The following is a 26,215-nucleotide window of genomic DNA, read 5'->3' as shown; positions in this document are numbered from 1 at the left end:
GGTGAACGAGTTATTAGGAAAAAAAGAATCACAAGGAATAATGTAAAAAACACAGGTTTACAAAGTGTAAAGTGTCAGCAGTTCTGAGGATAAGTCAGCTGTAAAGAGAACCACCATGAGTGGAGTGATCTCGGCTCACCCTCCAGCCAACGGGAAGGGAGATGGCACCCCACCGCCCCTAGCCTGGATTCTGAAACTCTTCAGGCTCTGGAAATACAAGGGGGCTGACGGCTCCCTTTTACACAGCATCTCTCCACGGCCCAGCCAGTGCTGTATCCCCTGAGCACTCTGGGTGAGCCCATGGTGGCTGTGCTGCACCCAACTGGACAGATCATCTCAAAGAAGTCCTGACCTCCCAGCAGACCCCTCCTCCCTTCCTCTGCCCTTGTGACCAAGAGTGGTAGGCGTGGACTATGGCTACGTTCCTTAGAGAGCTGCCATAATCTTCCAGGAGCATCCAACAGCACTCTCCCCGAAAGGGGGCTCTGCAAACACACATTTTGAGAGTCTCCCAAATAAACGGAGTGAGTTCAGGACACTGGTTCTCAGCCCCGACTGCAAATTGAAATTATCTAAGGGGCATTTAAAAAATATGAATGACTGCCCTCTCCCCACAGAGGTGGTGTGGAACCCAGGGGGCTCTGTCATGCAATTGGGGTTGCGAATCACTGCTTTGAGAGCATAGGAGCAACTTCTTGTTCTTGGTTATGTGCAGAACAAAGGCTCATGTCAAAGCAAAAGCAGTTTTACATCCCTGTCTCTGCATAGTCAAAGAAAAAGCAGTTTTACATCCCTGTCTCTGCATTAGGCCCCAGGAAGAGTGCAGATAGGTCTTTCACATGGGTTCATATGCTCCTGGCCTTTCCATGTCCAGGCAGTCCTTGAGGGCCAGTTGGGAGCTGTCTTCAGCAAGCCACAGAAACCCAGGCCATTCCCTGATCCTAGCATGGTCTGAACCCTCACCCCCAGGAAGTGATACTGAAAGAGCACATGCTTTGGAGCAAAAAGGCCTGCTACCATTTACTAGTTCTGTAACCCCAGGTGAGTCTGTGAGCCTCCATCTTCTGCTCTGTGAAGCCTGGAAATACTGCCTCCTTTATGGAATTAATAGGAGAAGGAAAGTGCATCAAAACAACAACAAATGGAAGTTACAGAAAAATAAAACATCCCCAGTCAGATTTTTCTGCTGATGATTTAAAACAATATAACAGTCATACTGATGTATAAAAGTCATTTTAAGTAATTTTAATCATGTAAAGACCGACATGACACCTTTCCCCCAATCACAGTATAAACAAAGCTAATAAAGGATAGATGACAAGATATTTGAACCCCAGAAATGTCTGCCACTGAAATGGCCATTGTGATGCTTGGAAAGATCTACATCGGTATGGAATTCCAGAGAGAGACCTCAGGCATAAGGGAGAATGGTTTGAATAGAGGAAAGCATAAATTTGATCATCTTATTGCCTGCTGCCTTATGGGCAAAACTTGATTCCCAACCACAGCCTTTGTGATGCGGCCCCTGCCCACCTTGGGCCCCAATAGGTGTTGTGCCATTGCCACCTTTTCCTCTGATCAGCCCAAGGAGCTTGTTTCCCTTTCTCCTTCCCCTTTCCTCTGATTAGGGTGGTGTTGCTATGAGTTCTCATAGAACCCTCAATAGCTGGCTCATCTCCCTAACGGGATATGTGGCTATCAGGGACTCCTTAAAAACAACAACAAAACCCACAATTGCTCTCTCCCTCTGCCAGGCACATCACCCTGTAATTTTCACAACCACCATTATTGTCCCCAGTTTACAGATGAGAGAAACCGAGGCTCAGGAGGTTCAGTCACTTGCCCACATTACACAGCCAGGAAGCATTGGGTCCAGGATTTGGACTCAGGCAATTCAGATGCCAGGTCCCATGTTCCTCACCACCTTGGAGCAAATTAATGAAACTTAACAATTATAAAATTATTGAACATTATGAAAACTTTAAAAATATTGTCAGTTGAAAAGGATTTCTTAGGAAATGTTGAAAGTTCTTATATTTGCAAAGTATTATGGGTTGGCAGGCACCTCATCCTTGCTCTGTCCCTTTATTCAATATGCATAACAGTTGGGGGCCGCACTTTCTAAAAATTAATAATAAAACATTTCTGGTGAAGTGGACATGGAAGACCTTGTCCTTTTATTACGGGATTTTTGAGAACCCACCTTCATGTAATCAGAGGAGTCTTGGTCATGGGAAATGGACTGGACTGAAGTCAAGAGATTTGTGTCTTGGTCCCTCTCTCCCTCTCCTCAGTGTGGTCATGGGCAACTCATTTCCACCGTTCTTCCATTTCCCCTTCCCATGGATCATAATCCAGTCCTCCCCCTGACAGGAAACTGCAGCATATGCAAGTACTGTACCATTAAGGGGAATGATGCAGACCCAGAACGGCCAAAATATTGGCAATTTCACATGACTCAACCAAACACAACCCATCATTTATTAAATATTCTCTTGATCTTAATAGCTCCATAAGGTAGTACTATTATTAAGGCCCATTTTATAGATAATAGAACTGAGTCTTAACTGTACAAAGATTGTGCCTGACTCCAGAGCCCGTGTTTTTTCCATGACCGTGGTGACTTCTAAATTAAATATCCCGTGTTGCTATTTTTCCGTTTGACATTAATAATTACTGGCTACCAATAATAGTGGCGACGCACTGGTTTGAGCATTACAGGCCCTGCGATATTCGCATGAATTTCCTTGCCCTCCGGCCTTTTCCTCATACTTAAAATTTTCCTTCCCCAGGGGCCAGTCACCAGTATGGTCACATGTGGCAAACCCATTCTTGCATAACTGCATAAGTCATCCTTGAAGAACTGGGTGACGTTTTAACCAAAACATGTTTCTTTATTCGTAGATAAAAGTCTGGAGGGCTTTTCTGTTTGTTTTTTTTACGAATATCATTTGGAGGCACAACTCAGCAGCCTAATTCATAGGACCTGGGAAAACGCTTGGCTCCTCTTCGGGCCCCGAGGGTGCAGGTTGGGTAGGGCGGGGCCCGGTGGGCCGCACACCCATCACCCGTACTAGCGTGAGGTTGTTGAAGAGGAAATCTCACGTTTCGCATTCTCAAATTTCCGGATCTGAAACCCGATGTAAGCAGCAACGGCGGCAGAGCGAACAGCGGCGGAATGAGCATTCACAAGGCTGAGCATTCACAGGGCTGCGGGGAAGGCGGCAGTGACAGCTACCGAGCACACCGCGGCCCCGCCCCGCAGAGGCCCTGCTCCGCCCCGCCAGAGTACAAGCTCCGACTTGGTCTCTTCCACGGCTATCCCCACCCCTCAGCGCGCTGTGGTACGTCCCGCGCTCAGCTCGGCCCAAGATGGCGGCCTCCGTGTGCAACGGGTTGCTGGGGCCACGGGTGAGTGGGTGATTCGGCAGGTCCCGGCGAGTCGGATGTGGGGTCCCTAGTTTCCGCCTCACGCGCCCTCCCTCCACAGGTGCTGTCCTGGAGCCGAGAGCTGCCTTGCGCTTGGCGCGCCCTGCACACCTCCGCGGTCTGCGCCAAGGTGAGCACAACCGGGGCTGGTGCCTGGGGCTCTGGGGGTCCGGGGCCCGGGGCCGCCGCGCGGGCTGAAGGGGGCGTGTCGCCGGGGTCCGGGGCGGGGCTAGAGTCGGGGCTTAGGGATCAGGGGGTTGGGGTCGGGGAGCAGTGCCAGCTGACTGGAGGGACTTGGCGCGAGGTAGGGTCTGGATTGGGGGTCTCGTGGAGTCACGGCCCCTTTTGCTCCTAGAACCGGGCGGCCCGAGTACGCGTAGGCAAGGGGGACAAGCCGGTGACCTACGAGGAGGCACACGCGCCGCACTACATCGCCCACCGTAAGGGCTGGCTATCGCTGCACACAGGTGAGCGGACCCCAGGCCTCCAAAAGGAGCACTGAGTCCTACTGTCATGTAAACAAAATGAACACGTGTCACAGGTTTCCTTTAACTCAGGAAATAATGCCAGGGTCAGAAATCTATGAAACCAACTCAAGGGAGACATAAAAAAACAGAGACATATATAGATCAGAATGTTGAAACAAATTTGAAGATGGATGCAAAACTGACTTTTTCCATGGCGGGCAGGGACTCAGTTGATCCTCCACTGAACAGAAATTATTTGCATGTCTACAGACAAGAATTATTTTGCATTCCTATCAGTTATCTGTAATTTACAGAGCTGCAGAATAGCTCAGAGTCAAGGAAAAGAGTGAAACCCTTACAGAATCTGATAACCCTCAAGAGTGTGCTCTAAGGAATGCAGTTTTCCACTGAAGCACAATTTTTTCTCTGTAAATATATACAGACAACCCTAATTATTCGTGAATTTCATATTTTCAGATTCTTCTACTGACTCAGATTTATTTGTAAGCCCCAAATCAACACTCTGGGTACTCTCAAGGTCACTCTGAGCACTCTCAAGGTCACTCTGAGATGTGGGTAGAGCTGCCACCCCAGGTGCATGTCCCCAGCTGAGGTCGACAACAACAAGGCTCTGCCTCGTTTCAGCTCTCATACTGTAAAAGGTGTTCTTTTTATGGTCTAGAATCTTTTTTTTTTTAATTTGCATTTTTGTGCTTTTTGTTAGTGATTTTGCTGTTTAAAATGTCCCTGCAGTGCTGAAGTGCTGTCTAGTGTTCTAAGGGGGAGAAGGCTGTGAAGTGCCTTAGGGAGGACATACCTCTTTCTTCAGTCACAGTTGCTCTTGGCCCTGAATTCAATGTTAATGAATTTACCGTATATATTAAACAAGGTGTCTTTAAACAGAAACACAAAGGAAACTAGGTTATGTATTGATTTGTTCACAAAAATATGGTGCCCAGAGGCTGGAAGGAATCTAACCCTGTATTTCCTCTAGGAGCAGTGGTTCAGTATTCACTAACTCAGTGTTGGCGGTGACTTTATAGAGTATAACTACTGTGAACAATTGATAACCAACTGTGTTTTGTTTAGTACAGGGGTTCTTGGATGTTTGAGATGCATCTAGGGAACTTACTTAAAATACAGATGCTTGCCTGGCGCGCTGGCTCACGCCTGTAATCCCAGCACTTTGGGAAGCCAAGGCGGGTGGATCACGAGGTCAGGAGTTCAGTACCAACCTGGCCAAGATGGTGAAACCCCATCTCTACTAAAAATACAAAAAACTTAGCCAGGCGTGGTGGCAGGCACCTGCAATCCCAACTATTCAGGAGGCTGAGGCGGAGAATTGTTTGAACCCAAGAGGCGGAGGTTGCAGTGAGCCGAAATCACGCCACTGCCCTCCAGCCTGGGCGACAGAGTGAGACTCCATCTCAAAAAAAAACAAACAAACAAAAAAACAGATGCATATCCCCCACTCTTTTAGGCACTGATCTGACGTTTGGATGTAGGTGTGCAGACTCTTAATGGACATTGTAAGGGCTGCAGGGGATCCAGGGTTCACACTGAGAACCCACTGGTGGAAGCCCTGGGCCTAGCTCATGAGAGGACTCATGTCCCTAATCTCAAAAATAGCTGGTGGCCTCATCTTTCTGGTCCATGGGATGACCAGTGTTTTTATAAGGCAGCCAAGAAAGCAGGAAAGCGGCTAGATGTGGTGGCATCATCTGAGTTTTGCACCCTGACTCAGGGTGCCTTTTTATAAACTAAGGATAATGATAATACCTACTAAACTGAATTGGCTTGGGAATTAACGACATAAAACATACTTTGAACTTTAAAGTGTTATTTTTCTTATTCCATTAGCAGAAGAAAAGAGAAGAGGCTTGGGGTGAAGGGTGGGATTGTGCTCAGCGCTTTTAGATGTTGACTCTGGAGTTATGGCAGGACCCTGGGGCGATGAGGCTGACTTTTCTGTGATGCCCTTCCCTCTTCAGGTAACCTAGATGGAGAGGACCATGCCGCAGAGCGAACGGTGGAGGATGTTTTCCTTCGCAAGTTCATGTGGGGTACCTTCCCAGGCTGCCTGGCTGACCAGCTGGTTTTAAAGCGCCGGGGTAACCAGTTGGAGATCTGTGCCCTGGTCCTGAGGAACTTGCCTCCACACAAGTACTACTTCCTTGTGGGCTACAGTGAAACTTTGCTGTCCTACTTTTACAAATGTCCTGTGCGACTCCACCTCCAAACTGTGCCCTCGAAGGTTGTGTATAAGTACCTCTAGAACAATCCCCTTTATTCCATCAAGCTGTAGCCTGCAGAGAATAGAAACGTGGGAAAGGAGTGGTATGCGGGGGAAATGCATCCCCTCAGAGGACTGAGGTGTGGTCTGTCAGCTGCTGTTGAATAAAGACCCTCTATCTTGTCTTGCCTCTCTGTTTTTACTGTTGGATGAGGGAACTAGAGTAGCGTTTCTTTGATGATGCTCCAGGTTTTGCAGGAAGGCTGATGCCAGTTGTTTGAAGTTTAATTCATAGCTACAGTTTGGTGAGTACCTGTGCCAATCACTCTGTCAAGCACTTTACCTAAAGTTCTTTGTTTTCTCTCAAGATGGTAAGACCCATTCAGTGTTCCTTTTTAAGAATCAAAACAGGCCGGGCGTGGTGGCTCACACCTGTAATCCCAGCATTTTGGGAGGCTGAAGTGGGCGGATCACGAGGTCAGGAGATCGAGACCATCCTGGCTAACACGGTGAAACCCCGTCTCTACTAAAAATACAAAAAAATTAGCTGGGCGTGGTGGCAGGTGCCTGTAGTCCCAGCTACTCAGGAGGCTGAGGCAGGAGAATGGCGTGAACTCGGGAGGTGGAGCTTGCAATGAGCCGAGATAGCGCCCCTGCACTCCAGCCTGGACGACAGAGTGAAACTCTGTTTCACACACAAAAAAAATAAATAAAACAATATGAACATATATCAAATTGACCATGAAGCTTTCTTATAATTCTACTCCAGAGAGAATTGCCGTGAACAGTTTGTTATATTTTATTCCCAGATGTACTTTTTTCCCAAGAAATTTTTTTTTTTTTTTTTTTTGTATTTTCAGTAGAGACGGGGTTTCACCGTGTTTGCCAGGACCCAAGGAATACTTTAATGCACACTCATCGATGTTAAACTCTTATTGAGTACCTACTCGGTGCCAAGCACTCTTCTAACTGCCTGGGACCCATTAGTGAGCAAAACATTTCACTATCACTGTCTTTGTGACACTGACATCCTAGTGAAAGGGCAGGGAGCGTGAGGCAGCATTAAATGGTCCAAGCACATGAAGGAGGAAGACATGCAGGTAAATGGAGGAAGAGCATTTCAGAAAGTTGCATTCACAAAAGCCAGTTCCTGGTGCTAGGAAGTAGGGCAGAGGTTGCTGATCCTGACCTTGACTCTCATCCTGACCATGTCTCTGATATCTTTAACCTGACCCTGAGCCTCTGCCTAACACATCCTTACCCTGAACTTGATAATGGCCGTGACTCTGTGACCCTGTTGCAGACCTTTACCCTGACTTTGACACACAGCCTGACCTTCACCCTCACTCTCACCTAGACCCTCCCTGGTCATATGTCTCACTCTGAGTCTGACCCTGACCTTGACTCTGATGGTCACTTTGAACTTCACTCTGAACCTGACCCTGACTCAGAACATAGTAACACTACCCTGACTCTTACCATGACTGTGTTCTCCATTTTCATGCTGCTGATAAAGACATACCTGAGACTGAGGTTTAATGGACTTAGAGTTCCACGTGGCTGGGGAGGCCTCATAATCATGGTGGAAGGCAAAAGACATGTCTTACATAGCAGCAGGCAAGAGAGAATAATAACCAAGCCTAAGGGGTTTTCCCTTATGAAACCATCAGATCTCATGAGACTTACTCATGAGAACAGTATGGGGGAACTGCCCCCATGATTCAGTTATCTCCAACTGGGTCCCTCCCACAACATGTGGGAATTATGGGAGCTACAATTCAAGATGAGATTTGGGTAGAGACACAGACAAACCATATCATTCTGTTGGGAACAGGCCCCCAAATCTGGCCATAAAACTGGCCCCTAAACTGGCCATGAACAAAATCTCTGCAGCACTGTGACATGCTCGTTATGGCCATGACACCCACACTGAAGGTTGTGGGTTTGCCAGAATGAGGGCAGGGAACACCTGGCCTACCCAGAGCAGAAAACCGCTTAAGGCATTCCTAAACCATAAATAATAGCATGAGCAATCTGTGCCTTAAGGACATGTTCCTGCTGCAGATAACTAGCCAGAGCCCATCCCTTTGTTTCAGCCAATCCCTTTGTTTCCCATTTTAGTTAATCTGTAATCTATAGGAACAGTTTATCACTGGCTTGCTGTCAATAAATATGTGGGTAAAACTGTTCGTGGCTCTCAGCTCTGAAGGCTGCCAGTCTCCTGATTTCCCACCCCACACTCTATATTTCTCTGTGTGTGTCTTTAATTCCTCTAACGCCACTGAGTTAGGGTCGCCACGACTGAGCTGGTCTCGGCAAGTGGTGCCCATACGTGGGGCTCGAAACCTGGGTTGGAGGGTCGCCAGAGTTGGAGAACATGGAACTAAGCTGGAGGACACTTGAGTACTCTTAAGCAATCCCCATGATGAGTAAGAAGGGCAGCTAGGAAGCATCAGGGTAGCAATGGGACAAATGTGGGCTCTGGTTCATTCCACCTTGGAACCTTTTCACACTGATGATGAAGAGGAAGTAGAGTACAACAAAATAACAGAAGAGGTGACAGAGCGGGATTGTTTGCCAGCTAAAGTTAAAGCGGCAAAGGAAGAAGAGGTTCATTCCCTACCCTTCTGCACCCCCTCATTATTTTGAAGAAAAAGAGTGGCCTGACCCTCCAGATCTTTCTTTTCCGGGGGACACTGGGTGAAAAGTAGTTGCCCCAGTGACTGTTCAAACAGTGCCTCGAGCAACCGCTCTCAGTTCTATTCAGGGAGGAATTCAGCAAGCTAGACGAGAGGGTGATATAGATGCTTGGCAGTTCGCTGTTAGAATATATCCACCTAGCTCTTTACCAAGGACCCGCCAACATGGGCCGCGTTCGCACCAAAACCGTGAAGAAGGCGGCCCGGGTTATCATAGAGAAGTATTACACGCGCCTGGGCAACGACTTCCACACGAACAAGCGCGTGTGCGAGGAGATCGCCATTATCCCCAGCAAGAAGCTCCGCAACAAGATAGCAGGCTATGTCACCCATCTGATGAAGCGGATTCAGAGAGGCCCTGTAAGAGGTATCTCCATCAAGCTGCAGGAGGAGGAGAGAGAAAGGAGAGACAATTACGTTCCCGAGGTCTCAGCCCTGGATCAGGAGATAATTGAAGTAGATCCTGACACTAAGGAAATGCTGAAGCTTTTGGACTTCGGCAGTCTGTCCAACCTGCAGGTCACTCAGCCTACAGTTGGGATGAATTTCAAAACGCCTCGGGGACCTGTTTGAATTTTTTCTGCAGTGCTATATTATTTTCAATAAATCTGGGACAACAACAACAACAAAAAAGAATATATCCACCTAATCAACAGGGAAATAATATAGCTACGTTTTGAGTCTTTTCCTTTTAAATTACTCAAAGAGTTTAAACAAGCTATCAATCAGTATGAACCAGGTCTATGCCTGAAGTGTAAAAAAGGAAAGCATTGGGCCAATCAGTGTCATTCTAAATTTGAGAAGGACAGAAATGCAATTTTGGGAAATGCCGTGAGGGGCCCATCCTGGGCCCCGTTCCAAACAGGGGCATTTCCGGCTCAGGCCGTTCCCTCACCCATGTACAATGTCTGTCCCCCGCAACAGCTGGTAGTGCCATAGTAGATTTATACTGCACCTAATCTTCACTCTTCTGCCTGGGAACCCCCACAAAAAGTTCCAACAGGGGTCTGTGGACCCTTGCCAGCAGGGATGATAGGATTACTTCTAGGTAGATCTAGTTTAAATTTAAAAGGAGTGCAAGTACATACAGGAGTCATTGATTCAGATTACAATGGGGAAATTAAAATTGTTATATCTACTTCTGTTCCCTGGAAAACAGAGCCAGGAGAGCATATAGCACAACTCCTGATTGTGCCATATGTGGAAATGGGGAAAAGTAAAATTAAACAGGAGGATTTGGAAGCACAAATAAACAAGGCAACGCAGTTTATTGGGTGAATCAAATTACTGATAAACATCCTACCTGTGAAATAACTATTCAGGGAAAGAAATTTAAAGGTTTGGTAGATACAGGAGTGGACATTTCCATCATTTCTCTACAGCACTGGCCGTCTGCACGGTCAATTCAACCTGCTCAATTTAACATAGTTGGAGTTGGTAAAGCCCCTGAAGTAGATCAAAGTAGTTATATTTTGCATTGTGAAGGGCCCAGTGGATAATCTGGGACTATTCAACCAATTATAACTTCTGTACCTATTGATATTTGGGAAAAGATTTATTACAACAATGGGGAGCACAAGTTCTCATTCCAGAGCAATTATACAGCCCTCAAAGTCAACATATGATGCATGAAATGGGGTATGTCCCTGGTATGGGACTAGGAAAAAATTTGCAAGGTTTTGAAGGAACTGCTTCAAGTGGAAAGACAAAGTTCCCACCAAGGGATATCATTTTTGATGGAGGCCATTGTTAAGCCTCCAGAACCTATACCTTAAAAAATGGTTAACAGGTAAGCCAATTTGGATAGAACAATGGCCACTAAGTAAAGATAGAAACTGGAGGCTTTAGAGGACTTAGTTAATGAACAATTGGAAAAAGGATACATAGCTCCAACATTTTCCCCTTGGAATTCTCCAGTTTCCGTGATTAAGAAAAAATCAGATAAATAGAGAATGTTAACTGACTTTAGAGCCATTAATTCAGTTACACAACCTATGGGGACATTGCAGCCAGGACTGCCTTCTCCTACTATGATTCCAAAAAACTGGCCTTTAATAGTCATAGATTTAAAAGACTATTTCTTCACTATCCCCTTAGCTGAGCAAGACTGTGAATGGTTTGCATTTACAATTCCTGCAGTAAACAACCTACAGCCTGCTAAGCGTTTTCATTGGAAAGTGTTGCCACAGGGCATGTTAAACAGGCTGACTATTTGCCAGATGTATATAGGGCAAGCAATTGAACCTACTCATAAAAAATTTTCACTGTTACATTATTCATTATATGGACAATATACTTTGTGCTGCCCCCACTCAAGAAATATTACTCCAATGTTATGATCACTTGTAAAATTTGATTTCTCACACTGGTTTAATTATATCTCCTGACAAAATTTAGACTACTACTCCTTACTCCTACTTCGGGACCTTAGTAAATGACACTACAATAGTGCCACAGAAAGTAACCATACGTAGGGCTCAATTGAAAACATTAAATGACTTTCAAAAATTACTGTGGGACATTAATTGGATACAATCTGCTCTAGGCATTCCTACCTATGCCATGAGTAATCTATTTCCTATCCTTAGAGGAGATCCTAGCCTCACTAGCCCTCAGCAATTAACAAAGGAGGCTGAGGCAGAGTTACAGCTGATTGAAAAGCAAGTACATAAGGCTCAAATATAATAGATCTAGAGAAGACTCTAGATTTGCTAATTTTTTCAACTCAGCAATCATCTGCTGGTGTTATTGTCCAAGAGCAGGATTTAGTAGAATGGCTTTTTCTTCCACATACTAATTCACGGACTGTAACTCCTTATTTGGATCAAATCGCTACTCTGATAGGAAATGGGAGAACTTGGATTGTTAAATTACATGGATTTGATCCTGGAAAAATTATTGTCCCTCTCATGAAGGCAAAAATACAGCAAGCTTTTATAAATAGTCTTACTTGGCAAACCCACTTAGCTGACTTTGTGGGTATTCTCAATAATCATTTTCCTAAAATGAAGCTTTAATTTTTGAAATTAACTAATTGAATTCTCCCTAGAATAACTAAATTTAAACAAATTAAAGTTGCTGAGAATGTCTTTACAGATGGGTCTAGTATTGGTAAAGCTTCTTAATCTGGCTCTAAAGGTAATGTTTTCCAGATGCCCTATGCTTCAGCTCAAAAAGCGGAGCTTGTAGCTGTAATTGAGGTATTGACTGCTTTTAATATGCCTATTAATATGATTTCTGATTCTTCATATGTGGTTCATTCTACACAGTTAGTTGAAAATGTTCAGTTATGATTTCATACAGATGAGCAACTAATGACTTTATTTACCCAATTGCAAACAGCATTTGGGAGTAGAATGCACCCTTTTTACATCACTCACATTAGGGCTCATACAACTCTTCCAGGACCTTTAACAGAAGGGAATCAAATGGCTGATTGCCTAGTTGCTACTGCAATATCTAATGACAGACACTTTCACAATTTAACCCATGTTAATGCCTCTGGTCTCAAACACAGATACAGCATTACGTGGAAAGAAGCTAAAGCTATTATCCAGTGATGCCCAACTTGCCAAATGGTGCATTCCTCATCTTTTATAGGAGGAGTTAATCCTCGAGGACTGGAACCTAACTCTCTTTGGCAAATGGATGTCACACATGTTCCCTCATTTGGGAGACTAGCTTATGTACATGTATGTGCGGACACCTTTTCTCACTTTGTCTGGGCTACATGCCAATCAGGAGAGTCTTCCGCCTGTGTTAAATGTCACCTTTTGCAGGGTTTTGCAGTGATGGGCATTCCAGCTTCTATTAAAACAGATAATGTCCCAGGCTACACTAGCCAAGCTCTAGTTACATTTTTCTCTATATGGAATATTAAACACATTACTGGTATCCCATATAATTCTCAAGGACAAGCCATAGTGGAAAGAATGAATCTCTCCCTGAAAGAGCAGTTGCAAAAGCAAAAGGGGGAAAACAGGGACTATGGGACACCACATATACAACTGAATCTAGCATTATTGACTTTAAATTTTTTGAGCCTGCCTAAAAGTCAGGTGCTATCAGCAGCTGAACAGCATTTACAGAAACCAGCTGCAAAGACAGAAGCAGAATAACTGGTTTAGTGGAGAGATCTAATAACAAAAAGTTGGGAAAGAGGTAAAATAATAACTTGTGGTAGAGATTATGCTTGTGTTTCTCCAGGACCGAATCAACAGCCAATTTGGATACCATCAAGACACCTGAAACCTTATCATGAGCCAGATGCCAAGGAAGAGATTTTGAGAGGATCCTGAGGACCCCCTGGTTGCAGCCATGTTGATACTGACGCTAAGGAGGACCCTTACTGTCACAAGCAACACCCATCGAACACAGTCACCTACCAGAGGACAGATCAAGAAGCTGTCACAGATGGCAAAAGAAAACCTGAGGAAAGCGGGACCACCAGTCACAATGAATAATTTAATGGTAGCTATGATAGCGGTGATCACCATGGCCATGAGTATTCCTTCAACAAGGGCTGACACAGAGAACAATTATACTTATTAGACACATTTATCAATCTTGGCTGGCAATAATGCCTGGATGTAATCACTCTATGACACATTTACACATGCTTTCTAGTCTCAGTATTTACCATAATGAATCTGCTCCTATAATTGAGGCAGACCACCCTCAAAAACCTATTTGTAAACAGAATTGGACCTGGCCAGAAATAATGAACATACTTGTTTAGGAAGATTGCATTGCAGAACAGGCACAGGTGCTGCACAATGATTCCTATGGAATCATTATTGACTGGTCCCCTAAGGGGATGTTTAGCTTGAATTGCACCTCTCAGTCTGTGTGCCACGGCCACACTATGTTCAGCTGGTCTAAACAGAACAGTCAGATGGTAGAAATGGTAAGAAATACAGCAAGAGTTCCTATTGTCTGGAAACATGGCAGTATAGTGGCACCTCAACCTCAAATGATACAGCCCGTTCCAGAAGCTAAACATAAAGATTTGTGGAAACTACTAATGGCTCTTAATAAGATCAAAATTTAAGAAAGAACAAAAAAGCATGTAGAAGGACACTCTACAAACTTCTCTTTGGATATTGCAAAATTAAAAGAATAAATATTTAAGGCATCCCAGGCACACTTGACCTTAATGCTGAGAACTGGAGTGCTTGAAGGAACTGCAGACAGGTTAGCAGCTATTAACCCATTAAAATGGATAAAAACACTTGGAGTCTCTATGATTTCAATAATGATTGTGCTATTAATCTGTGTTGTTTGTCTTTGTATAGTCTGCAGATGCAGATCCCGACTCCTGTGAGAAGTAGCTCACCATGACAAAGCTGCCTTTGCTTTTATCATCTTGTGAAAACAAAAAGGGGGAACACGTTGGGAACAGGCCCCCAGATCTGGCCATAAACTGGCCCCAAAACTGGCCATAAACAAAATCTCTGTAGCACTGTGTAATGCTCGTGATGGCTATGATGCCCACACTGAAGGTTGTGGGTTTACTGGAATGAGGACAAGGAACACCTGGCCCACTCAGGGCAGAAAACCGCTTAAGGCATTCCTAAACCACAAACAATAGAGTGAGCGATCTGTGCCTTAAGGACATGTTCCTGCTGCAGATAACTAGCCAGAGCCCATCCCTTTGTTTCGGCCCATCCTTCTGTTTCCTGTTTTAATCTATAATCTATAGAAACAATGCTTATCACTGGCTTGCTGTCAATAAATATGTGGGTAAAACTCTATTCATGGCTCTCAGCTCTGAAGGCTGCCAGCCCCCTGATTTCCCACTCTACACTCTATATTTCTGTGTGTGTGTCTAATTCGTCTAACGCCACTGAGTTAGGGTCTCCACGACTGAGCTGGTCTCAGCATCATTCCATCCCCAACCCCTCCCAAATCTCATGTCCTCACATTTCAAAACCAATCATGCCTTCCCAGAAGTCCCCCAAAGTCTTATTTCAGCATTAACTCAAAAGTCCACAGTCCAAAGTCTCAACTGAGACAAGGCAAGTCCCTTCCATCTATAAGCCTATAAAATAAAAAGTAAGTTAGTTACTTGCTAGAATGTATGCCATACAATGGGGGTACAGACACTGGATAAATACAGCCATTCCAAATGGGAGAAACTGGCCAAAACACAGGGGCTAAAGGCCTCATGCAAGTCCAAAATCCAGTGGGACAGTCAAATATTAAAGCTCCAGAATGATCATTGAGTGCAGATTTCCAAGCACACAGTGCAAGATGTTGGTGGATCTACCATTCTGGGGTCTGGAGGATGGTGGCCCTCTACTCACAGCTCCACTAGGCAGTGCCCCAGTGGGGACTCTGTGTGGGGGCTCCAATCCCACATTTCCATTCCACACTGCCCTAGCAGAAGCTCTCCATGAAGGCACCGCCCCTGTAGCCAACTTCTGCCTGGACATCCAGGCATTTCCATACGTCCTCTGAAATCTAGGCAGAGGTTCCCAAACCTCAATTCTTGACTTCTGTGCACCTGTAGGCTCAATACCACACGAAAGCTGCCAAGGTTTGGAGCTTACATGCTTTGAAGTCATGGCCCAAGCTGTACCTCGGTCCCTTTTAGCCATGGCTAGAGCAGCTGGGGTGCAGGGCACCAAGTCCTTATGCTGCACATAGCAGGGGGCCCCTGGACCCGGCCCACAAAGTCATTTTTTTCCCTAGGCCTCTGGGTCTGTGATGGGAGAGCCTGCTGCAAATGTCTTTGACATGCCCTTGGGACATTTTCCCCATTGTGTTGGCAATGAACATTTAGCTCCTTGTTAGTTATGTGAATTTCTGCAGCTGGCAAGAAAATGGGTTTTTCAGCTGGGCATGGTGGATCACGTCTGTAGTCCCAGCACTTTGGGAGGCCAAGGCAGGTGGATCACCTGAAGTCAGGAGTTCAAGACCAGCCTGGTCAACATGGTGAAAACCCATCTCTACTAAAAATATAAAAATTAACTAGGTGTAGTGGTAGGTGCCTGTAATCCCAGCTACTTGGGAGGCCAAGGCAGGAGAATCAGTTGAGCCTAGGAGGCAGTGTTTGCAGTGAGCTGAGATTGCACCATTGCACTCCAGCCTGGGTGACAAGAGAGAAACTCCATCTCAAATTTAAAAAAAAAAAAAAAGGCTAGGTGTGGTGGCTTATGCCTGTAATTCCAGCACTTTGGGAGGCTAAGGCAGGCAGATCACTCGAGGGCAGAGGTTCAGGACCAGCCTGGCCAACATGGTGAAACCCCATCTCTACTAAAAATACAAAAATTAGCTGTGTGTGGTGGCGGGCACCTGTAATTCCAGCTACTTGGGAGGCTGAGGCAGGAGAATTACTTGAACCTGGGAGGTGGAGGTTGCAATGAGCCAAGATGATGCCACTGCACTCCATCCCTGGTGACAGAGCAAGACTCTGTCTCAAAAAAAAGGGGAAGGGTTTTATTTTCTATCCTATCACATTGTCAGGCCTCAAATTTTCTCAATTTTTATGCTCTGTTTCTCTTTTAAAACTGAATGCTTATAACAGCACCTAAGTCATCCTTGAAAGCTTTGCTGCTTAGAAATTTCTTCTGCCAGATACCCTAAATCATCTCCCTCAAGTTCAAAGTTCCACAAATCTCTAGGACAGGGACAAAATGCCTCCAGTCTCTGTGATAAAACATAGCAAGAGTCAACTTGACTCCAGGTCCCAACAAGTTCCTCATCTCCATCTGACACCATCTCAGCCTGGATTTCATTGTCCATATCATTATCAGCATTTCGGTCAAAGCCATTCAACAAGTCTATGAAGTTTCAAACTTTCTCATGTTTTCCTTTGTCTGACCTCCAAACTGTTCCAGCCTGTGCCTGTTACCCAGTTCCAAAGTCGTTTCCACATTTTTGGGTATATTTACAGCAGCGCTCCACTATACTGGTACCAATGTACTGTACGAGTCTGTTTTCATACTCCTGATAAAGACATACCCAAGACTGGGTAATTTATAAAGAAAAAGAGGTTTAATTGACTTACAGTTCCACGTGGCTGGGGAGGCCTCACAATCATGGTGGAAGGCAAAAGGCACGTATTACACAGCAGCAGGCAAGAGAGAATAATAATGAAGCAAAAGAGATTTCCCCTTATAAACCCATCAGATCTCATGAGACTTATTCACTACCACGAGAACAGTATGGGGGAAACTGCCCGCATGATTCAATTATCTCCCACCTGGTCCCTCCCTCAACATGCGGGAATTATGGGAGCTACAATTCAAGATGAGATTTGGCTGGGGACACAGCCAAACCAAATCAATGACTGACCATGACCTCATCCTAACTCTAGTACTGATACTCACTTTGACTCTGACCATGACTCTCACCCAGATGCCTATCATGACATTGACCATGAACCTGGAAGTCATGTAAATCTGACTCCCACTCATCCCTAACCCAGACTCTGACCCTGACCTTGACGCTATCTCTCATGCTGATCTAACCCTGCCCTTGACCTGATTCTCACACTCAACAATGCTGACACTGGTTGTCATTCAGGTCCTAGGACTCCCCCTGGACGCTGACCCTGGCCTGAACCAGATTCTCAACCTGACCATAATCTGTGTGTAGATCATGACTGATTTTGATCCTCAACCAGATCCTGAACTCAGCTTGACCCTGAACTCATCTCACCTTTTTCGTCACTCTCACCTTCTGCTTAATCAGACCCTAAACTTCATTCTGACCCCAACCCTACACATGAGTTGGTTATGAACCTGACCCTTCTAATCTTCATCCTGACATGAATGTGTTCTGACCTTTACCCTCACTCTGACCTTGACTGTGAGCTCCACTCTATCACTGATACTGAATCTCATTAGAACTTGATCATGTGCCTGGCCTTCACCATGCCCCCGACTCTGATCTTTACTTTTACCTTGAACCTGATGATTTTCCTTACTCTGAATAGGACCCTTACTCTGACCCTCACTTCCTCTCCTCTCACCCTGACCCTGACCCTTGCAATAATTCTGACCCTGATGTCAAACTGACATAATTTGACACTGACTTTGACGCTGAGCCTAACACTCACCCTGGTTCTTACTTTCATACTGACCTTGACTCTCTCACATAGACCCCGACCATGAATCTGAACCTGACACCAAATCGCACACTCACTCTCACCCTCTGACCCTCAACTTGAGCCTGACCCTCACCCTCACCCTGCACCTAATCTTAACCTGATTCTAACCCTAACTCTTACCCTCACCGAAATTTGTTCCTGCACTTGAAATTTGAGTTTTGTGGGTCAGAAGTCAGCCATGGGTCTCACTGGACTAAAATCAAGGGGTTGGCAGGGATGCATTCCTTTCTAGAGGCTCCAGAGGATAATCAGTTTCCTCACTATTTCCAGCTTCTAGTGGCTGCCTACATTCCTCGGTCTGTGGCCCCTGCCTCCATTTTCAAAGCCAGCAGTAGCAGGTCAAATCCTCACTTTACATCACTCTGAAGGTTCTTCTCTGACTTTTCTTTTTCACTTTTAAGGACTGGGATTTTTTTTTTTTTTTTTTTTTATAGCTTTGCTCTGTTGCCCAGGCTGGAGTGCAGTGGCATGATTTCAGCTCACTGCATCCTCTGCCTCTTGGGTTCAAACAATTCTCCTGCCTCAGTCTTTCGAGTAGCTGGGATGCTGGGATTAGAGATGCACAGCATCACATCTGGCTAATTTTTAGTATGTATGGGGTTTCACCATGTTGGCCAGGCTGGTCTTGAATTCCTGAGCTCAAGTAATTTGCCCACCTCAGCCATCCAAAGTGCTGGGATTACAGGTGTAAGTCACCATGCATGGCCAGGATTTGGGATTATTTTGGGTCCACGTGGATAATCCAGGGCATCTTTCTACCTCAAGGTAAAACGATTAGCAACGTAATCATCTTTGCCACGTAGTGGGATGTTCACAGGTCCCAGGGATTAAGGCATGGGCATCTTTGGGGGCCATTATTCTGCCCACCACAACTCTTAACTGTACCCTTGCTCTGATCTGACTTACATTCTCACACTGAACCTGACCATGAAGTTCAACACAACCCTTTCTCTGATCCTGACACTGAAGTTGACCATCAACTTGTCCCTGACTGGCACCATGACCCTAACTCTGAAGGTGTGACCTGACCCTCACCCTTACTCTGACCTTGGCCTTGACAAGGAATAGACCTTCACCCTGACAGTCACCATGACCCTGTGCTGAACTTGACAGTGACTCTCACTGACTCTGGCCCTCGTGCTGACCCTGACCCTATTCTCAACTTTACCTTTATTCTGACCTTTATCCTCACAATGACACTGACCCTAAACCTCAACTTGACTGTGGTTGGCTGAATAATAGCTCCCACAGATGTGCATGTTCCAATTCCCAGAACCTGTGAATATGGTACTTTGCCAATATGATTAAGAGTCTTAATATAAAAAATTAGCCTGGTGTGGGCCTGGCATGGTGACTCATGCCTGTAATCCCAACACTTAGGGAAGCCGAGGCAGGCAGATCACAAGGTCAGGAGTTTGAGACCAGCCTGGCCAATATGGTTAAACCCCATCTCTATTAAAAATACAAAAATTAGCTGGACGTGGTGGCAGCCGCCTGTAGTCCCAGCTACTCGGGAGGCTGAGGCAGGAGAATCACTTGGATCTGGGAGGCGGAGGTTGCAGTGAGCCAAGATCCCGCCACTGCACTCCAGCCTGGGCAACAAAGCAAGACTCCATCTCAAAAAAAAAAAAATTAGCCTCTTGTGTTGGTGTGCACCTGTAGTCCCAGCTACTCAGGAGGCTGAGGTGGGAGGATTGCTTGCTTTAGCCTGGGAGATTGAGATTGCAGTGAGTTGCAGTGAACTGTACCCCATCCTGGGCGACAGAGTGAGACTTAATTAGGTTGGGAATGGTGGCTCAGGCCTGTGATACCAGCACTTTGAGAGGCCAAGGGGGACGGATCACTTGAGCCCAGGAGTTCGAGATCAGCCTGGCCAACATGGTGAAACTCTGTCTCTACTAAAAATACAAAAATTAGCTGGGCATGGTGGTGCACGTTTGTAAACCCAGCTACTTGGGAGGCCAAGGCAGGAGGATCACTTGAACCTGGGAGGTGGAGGTTGCAGTGAGCCGAGAATGCATCGCTGCACTTCAGTCTGGGTGACAGAGCGAGACTCCCTCCCCCAAAAAATGTTCTTTAATTAAAAAATTTTTAATTAAAAAATTATTTTTAAAAAAGAGACAGGGTCTCATTATGTTGCCCAGGCTGGTCTTGAACTCTTGAGCTCAAGTGATAGTCTTGCCCCTGCCTTACTAGAATTACAGGCATGAGCCACCACTCCCAGTCAAAAAGAAGGGTCTTGAGATAGAGAGATTGTTCTGGATTATCTGGGTGAGCTCACTGTAATCACAAGGGCCCTATGTTAGTTGGGGTTCTCCAGAGAATAAAAATCAAGAGGATGTGTATCTATGTACCTACTTGAGAGATATGCTTTAAGAAATTTGCTTAGACCGGGTGTGGTAGCTCACCCTTGTAATCCCAGCTCTCTGGGAGGCCGAGGTGGGGGATCACCTGAGGTCAGGAGTTCATGATCAGCCTGGCCAACATGGTAAAACTCCATCTTTACTAAAAATACAAAAATTAGCCAGGCGTTGTGGCAGATGCCTGTAATCCCAGCTACTTGGGAGGCTGAGGCAGGAGAATTGCTCAAACTCAGGAGGTGGAGGTTGCTGTGAGCTAAGACCACACCATTGCACTTCAGCCTGGGCAACAAGAGTGAAAACTCTGTCAAAAAAAAAAAAGAAAGAGAAAGAAAGAAGAAAGAAAGAAAGAAAGAAAGAAAGAAAGAAAGAAAGAAAGAAAGAAAGAAAGAAAGAAAGAAAGAAAGAAAGAAAAAGAAGGAAGGAAGGAAAGAAAGAAAGGAATAAGAAAGAAAGAAGGAAAGAATGAATGAAGGAAGGAAGGAAGGAAGGAAGGAAGGAAGGAAGGAAGGAAGGAAGGAAGGAAGGAAGGAAGGAAGGAAGGAAGGAAGGAAGGAAGGAAGGAAGGGAAGGAAGGAAGAAATTTGCTTACATGATTTTGGAGACTTTGTGCTTCCAAAATCTGATAGGGCAGGCTGGAGACCCAGGGAATAGCTGCAGTTTGAGTCCAGAAACAGCCTGCTGGCAGAATTCCTTCTAGGCAGAGGGAGGTTGGTCAGTCTTTTTTATGTTCAGGCCTTCAACTGCTCACCCGAATTATGGGAAATAATTTCCTTTACTAATAAAAAAAATCTTCTTCTTCTTTCTCCTCCTCCTCCTCCTCTTCCTCCTTTCTTCTTCTTCTTCTTCCACCAGGCTGGAGTGCAATAGTGTGATCTCCACTCACTGCAACCTCTGTCTCCCAGGTTCAAGCAATTCTCATGCCTCAGCCTCCCCAGTAGCTGGGAGTACAGGTGTACACCACCATGACTGGCTAATTTTTGTATTTTCAGTAGAGACAGGGTTTCACCATGTTGGCCAGGCTGGTTTTGAACTCTTAACCTCAAGTGATCTGCTCACTTTAGCCTCCCAAAGTGCTGGGATTGCAGGCGTGAGTCACCATGCCTGGCCAGAATAACGTTTCATGAAATATCTGGTCCCAATGGCCCAGCTAAGTTGACACATAAATATTAATCACCACAAGTCCTAAGGGAAAAAGGAGTAAGGATCGTCAGAGAAGATGTGACTAGAGATAAAAATAGTGATAAAGAGAGAGGGAGAGAATGGATGGAAGAGGAGAGAGAGGAATTTGAGGATGCTTCCCTGCTGGCCTTGAAGATGGAGTAAGGGAGATGAGCCATGAAATGCAAGAGACTTCTAGAAGCTGGAAAAGGCAAGGAAATAAATTCTCTCCTAGGGCCTCTAGAAGGAATATAGCCCTGCTGATCCATTTTAGACCTATCTTGGCTAGTAACTATCTAGGGCTGGTGGTGCAAGGAATTTACCAGGACTGTTGTAGATAAAGACAGATTTATTAGAAAAGATATGAAAATACTTGCAAGATTGCAACAGGCAGTACAGCAGAGAAGGGGCTGCCTGCAAAGAGACTGGGGCTGCAAGGAAATTTTGTTTTTGTTTTTGTTTTTTGTTTTTTTTTGAGATGGAGTCTCACTCTGTTGCCCAGGCTAGAGTGCAGTGGCATGATCTCAGCTCACTGAAACCTCCACTCCTGGGTTCAAGCAATTCTCTTGTGTCAGCCTCCTGAGAAGCTGGTATTACAGGCGCCTGCCACCATGCCTGGCTAATTTTTGTATTTTTAGTGGAGATGGGGTTTCTCCATATGGTAAGGCTGGTCTTGAACTCCTGACCTCAGGTGATCCATCTGCTTCAGCCTCCCAAAATGCTGGGATTACAGGCATGAGCCGCCGTGCCCGGCCTTGAAAGGAAGTTTTATAGGGTTTTGCTGGAGGGGGCTGCATGCAGAATGAGGTCATTGTGCCCTAGGGACGAGGTCATTGTGCCCATGGAATGAGGTAGAGGTCACTGTTTGTAATTAGCCATCTCTCAGAACATTGTTTCTTGTTCTTCCCCACCTAGAGCCCTCCTCAACCCAGGGCTCCTTCCTCCTGGTTGCTTACTTATCTTGTCAGGACTCCACACTTCTGATCTCCACAGCTGTAAGATAATAAATGTGTATTGTTTAGGCCATCAAGTTTTTCACTCCTGTAGTTCAGCAAGCAGGAGGGAGTGGTACCCAGTGGCCTCTTCACTTCTGTAGCTCAGCGAGCAGAAATGAGTGGCATCCAGCAGCCTCTTCACTTCCATAGCTCAGCGAGTAGGAGGGAATGAATGTTACAGCTCTTTCACTCCTGCCACCCATAGCTAGGCAAGCAAGAGCTTTACAGCCCTTTCGCTCCTGTGGTTCAGCGAGTTCCAGGTTCTTGTCCTGCAACCAAGAGGAATAAGGTACAGGGACACTGGAGAGTGAGTAAGGCAGAGTAGAGTTTTATTGAGCAACAGAAATAAAGCTCTTAGCAGTGAAAGGGTACCCAAAATCAGGTTGCTGTCTGAGGCTGAGTCCGAGGGTTTTATGAGCTTAGAATGGGGGAATGTGTGCTGATTGGTCCATGGGTAGGCTTGGAAAATGAACCATTCGTTTGGCTAAAAGGCATCATTAAGAAGGAACCAATCAAGAGAGAATGGGTAAGATGGAGATAGAAGCTCTCACTCTGGTTGTGGACTGTACCCAGAAAGGCAGCTCAGTTTTCAGGTTTCAGACACTCCTTGGCCTGAAGGTCGAGTTTCACCAGGGACATGTCCCTGTTTGCCTAGGAATTTGTCTGTCTCCTGTCGCTATCAATAATGTATTACAGCAGCAATAGGAAACTAATATACTACTCAACCTTTAGATGTCAACTTAAAAATCATTTCTGTTTAAATTTGTAAAACAAATGTTTTTTTTTTTTTTTTTTTTTTTGAGACGGAGTCTCGCTCTGTCGCCCAGGCTGGAGTGCAGTGGCGCGATCTCGGCTCACTGCAAGCTCCGCCTCCCGGGTTCACGCCATTCTCCTGCCTCAGCCTCCCGAGTAGCTGGGACTACAGGCGCCCACAACCGCGCCCGGCTAATTTTTTGTATTTTTAGTAGAGACGGGGTTTCACCGTGGTCTCGATCTCCTGACCTTGTGATCCGCCCGCCTCGGCCTCCCAAAGTGCTGGGATTACAGGCGTGAGCCACCGCGCCCGGCCTGTAAAACAAATGTTAATCGAATCCCACTCAGTAACACACACTGGGCTTATAGCAACCATGTTCTGAGATGGATCTCCATTGTCTCTGATTCCCTCCTGTAGATTTCTTTGTAGTACTGATCACAAGTGCTAATGGAAGAGTGATCTGATGGCTTTCTGTTTAATATCTGTATCCCTGTGCCCCTAGACATAGGCCCTTTGAGGACAGTCACCATAGTCCAACTTTCCAGGAGACCTGAAGGAAGGGGTTAAATGTAGGCTTTGGGTCCTGGGTCAGCACAAGAAAGGTGGTAGGTGAGGAAAAACTCACTTGGATTCTCATTTGTCCAGGCTCTGTCCTGGAGGGACCAGAGGGTAAGGAGAAAGGGAAAACCTGCCCAGGCCACTAGCCCCCGTGGGCCTATGAAATCAGTGTGGGTGTCAATGTGTAACAACTAGCTCTCCAGGATAGGGGCAGGGAAGCCATCTGCCAATTTCTGTGGTGTAAATGCTCCTGACATGGCTGATTTGCAGACGTCAGTGATGTTCCTGAAAGTGGAGTTGGGAAATTTAGAGTGTGCTCTCTGATACCAACCAATTCTTCAGATTCTCTGATATCAACTGGGTGTCCAACAATTTAAGAAATAAAAATGAAATCCTAAACCTCCCAGCCAACTGAATGAACTCCCTCTTGGCCAAGGAGACCCCAGAGAAACCTTGAAAACAGTTACAGGCCATGACAGGATGGGAGGTTGGACACATCTTGCTATACCCCTCCCTAATCACAATTAGGCTTATTCCCCTAAGGGCTAAACAGAACAACCAACCAATTGCCTGCTGCTACCCCTTCTTTTGTGGTTTTGGCACAACCACTACCAATCATGAAGTGGTTTTGGCCAGTCTACAGAGGATGTGTAGTAAGGGTTTTTATGTCCTCTGCTTCACTTTTTTATGTCAGAGCGCTGAAAAACTCAACCTTCAGATCATGCTAACACCACTATTTTTGAACATGGGTTTCTTACAAAAGCATAAAGCTCAACTGGATGTGTGCATGGTTCTACATTCATAAATATTCATGACTCCTTCTATAGCTTATTGAATATGTATATTTGACCACACAATTCAGCTAAATCCCTGTCTCATTCTTCTACCTTTGAAGTGTCTGTTTCTGGCTTCTGGAGCAATGCTATGCTCCCCAGCCTCTCAGAATGGCTACCCTGGAGACTGCAACCCTTTGTGAGAAATAAAGCTTTCCTTTCCACATTTATCAATCTCATTATTCTTCTTTGGTTGACAAATTCATTTCAATTCTGACACTAATCACCCAGATTAGCATTAGACCCACAAGTTAAATGGCTCAGTCCCACAAAACTGACCCAACTTCAGATACCCAGGCCACCTACCCATACCTCTGTCTGGCTGACTACAAATTGGGGGTTCCTACAACACCCTCATTATATTTGATAATTTGCTAAAATGGCTCACAGAACTCAGGAAAACACCTTTACTTACATTTACTGGTTTATTATAATTAAAAAAATTTTTTTAAGAGATTGGGTGTCAGGATATTGCCCAGGTTGGTCTCAAACTCCTGGCCTCAAATGATCCTCCCACCTCAGCCTCCCAAATGTTGGGATTATAGGCATGAGCCACTGTGCCTGGCCTACCAGTTTATTATAAAAGACACAAGTTGGTTTTGTTTTGTTTTGTTTTGTTTTGAGTCTCACTGTGTGATGTTACCCAGACTGGAGTGCAATGGCACAATCATGGCTCACTGCAGCCTCAACCTCCTGAGCTCAAGTGGTCCTCCCAGCTTAGCCTCCCCAGTAGCTGGGACTACAGCCACATGCCACCACACCTGGAATTTTTTTTTTTTTTTTTTGTACTTTTTGTAGAGAGGGGGGTCTCACCATGTTGGCTAGGCTGGTCTTGAACTCCTGGGGTCAAGAGATCCTCCCATCTCAGCCTCCCAAAATGTTGTGATTACAGGCATGAGCCACTGCACCCTGCCTACTAGTTCATTATAAAGGCTACAACTTGGGAACAGACAAATGGAAAGCATGAATAGGGCAAGCTATGTGGGGAGGAGTATGAAGCTTCCATGCCCTCTCTGGAGACACCACTCTCATATTCTCAGTGTGTTTGCCAATCCAGAAGCTCTTGGGAGCTCATTGTTCAAGAGCTTTTACAGAGCTCAATCTCTAGCTCCCCTTCCTCCTTCCCAGTGGTCAATGGGTACAGCTGAAAGTTTCCACCCTCTAATCACTTGGTCTTTCTGGTGACCAGTCCCCTCCTGACCCCACTTAGGGGGGCTCATCTCTTTAGCATAAACTCAGGTTATCAAAAAGGCCTTGTTATGAATAACAAAAGACACTGTCACTCAGGAAATTATGTTTTAGGAGCTCTGTGCCAGCACAAAGACCAAATGTATACGTATTTTTGTATTACACCATAGGAAAAGATATGCCGCAGCATGTTACTGTAACATGCATGAATAAATATCCCTCAAGAAGATAGTGACATTCAAATTAAATTAAAATAATTATGGAAACTGACCAGGTGGTTGAAATAATTAAAAAATTAGATGTGATTGGTATTAGTTTATTTTATGAGACAGGGTCTTGCTCTGTTGCCCAGGCGGAAGTGCAGTGGTGTAATCTCTCACTGCAACCTCCGCCTCCTGGGCTTAAGCAATCCTTCCATCTCAG

General features: G+C 45.5%; 3 protein-coding genes across 11 annotated transcripts in view; 2 read left to right on the top strand and 1 right to left on the bottom strand.

Annotated features, from left to right (window-relative positions):
- Positions 1–6,312, top strand: part of MRPS24 (mitochondrial ribosomal protein S24) — a 60,907-nt gene extending 54,595 nt beyond the window's left edge. Inside the window, exons 2-5 of one of the 2 annotated variants that reach the window (XM_050783446.1) lie at positions 3,354–3,411; positions 3,491–3,559; positions 3,785–3,896; positions 5,888–6,312. In XM_050783446.1, the coding sequence (XP_050639403.1) occupies positions 3,373–3,411; positions 3,491–3,559; positions 3,785–3,896; positions 5,888–6,171 (504 nt within the window). In that variant the 5' untranslated portion in view covers positions 3,354–3,372 and the 3' untranslated portion in view covers positions 6,172–6,312. Of the gene's footprint in view, positions 1–3,334; positions 3,412–3,490; positions 3,560–3,784; positions 3,897–5,887 lie in introns of those variants that run through there. The other variant, XM_050783445.1, reaches the window with a different exon arrangement.
- Positions 1–9,447, top strand: part of LOC126950190 (40S ribosomal protein S17) — a 176,642-nt gene extending 167,195 nt beyond the window's left edge. For all 8 annotated transcript variants that reach the window (XM_050783461.1, XM_050783467.1, XM_050783468.1 and 5 more), the window contains exon 2: positions 8,971–9,447. In XM_050783461.1, coding sequence (XP_050639418.1) covers positions 8,994–9,401 — 408 coding nt within the window. In that variant the 5' untranslated portion in view covers positions 8,971–8,993 and the 3' untranslated portion in view covers positions 9,402–9,447. The remainder of the gene's footprint in view (positions 1–8,970) is intronic.
- Positions 1–26,215, bottom strand: part of UBE2D4 (ubiquitin conjugating enzyme E2 D4 (putative)) — a 210,591-nt gene that overhangs the window by 77,848 nt on the left and 106,528 nt on the right. The gene's annotated exons all lie outside the window — the stretch shown is intronic.

This window comes from Macaca thibetana, chromosome 3, assembly GCF_024542745.1.
Source record: "Macaca thibetana thibetana isolate TM-01 chromosome 3, ASM2454274v1, whole genome shotgun sequence".
NCBI classification, from domain to species: Eukaryota; Metazoa; Chordata; class Mammalia; order Primates; family Cercopithecidae; genus Macaca; species Macaca thibetana.
Note: the sequence above shows the minus strand (reverse complement) of the source record. Positions and strands in the feature narration are given on the sequence as shown.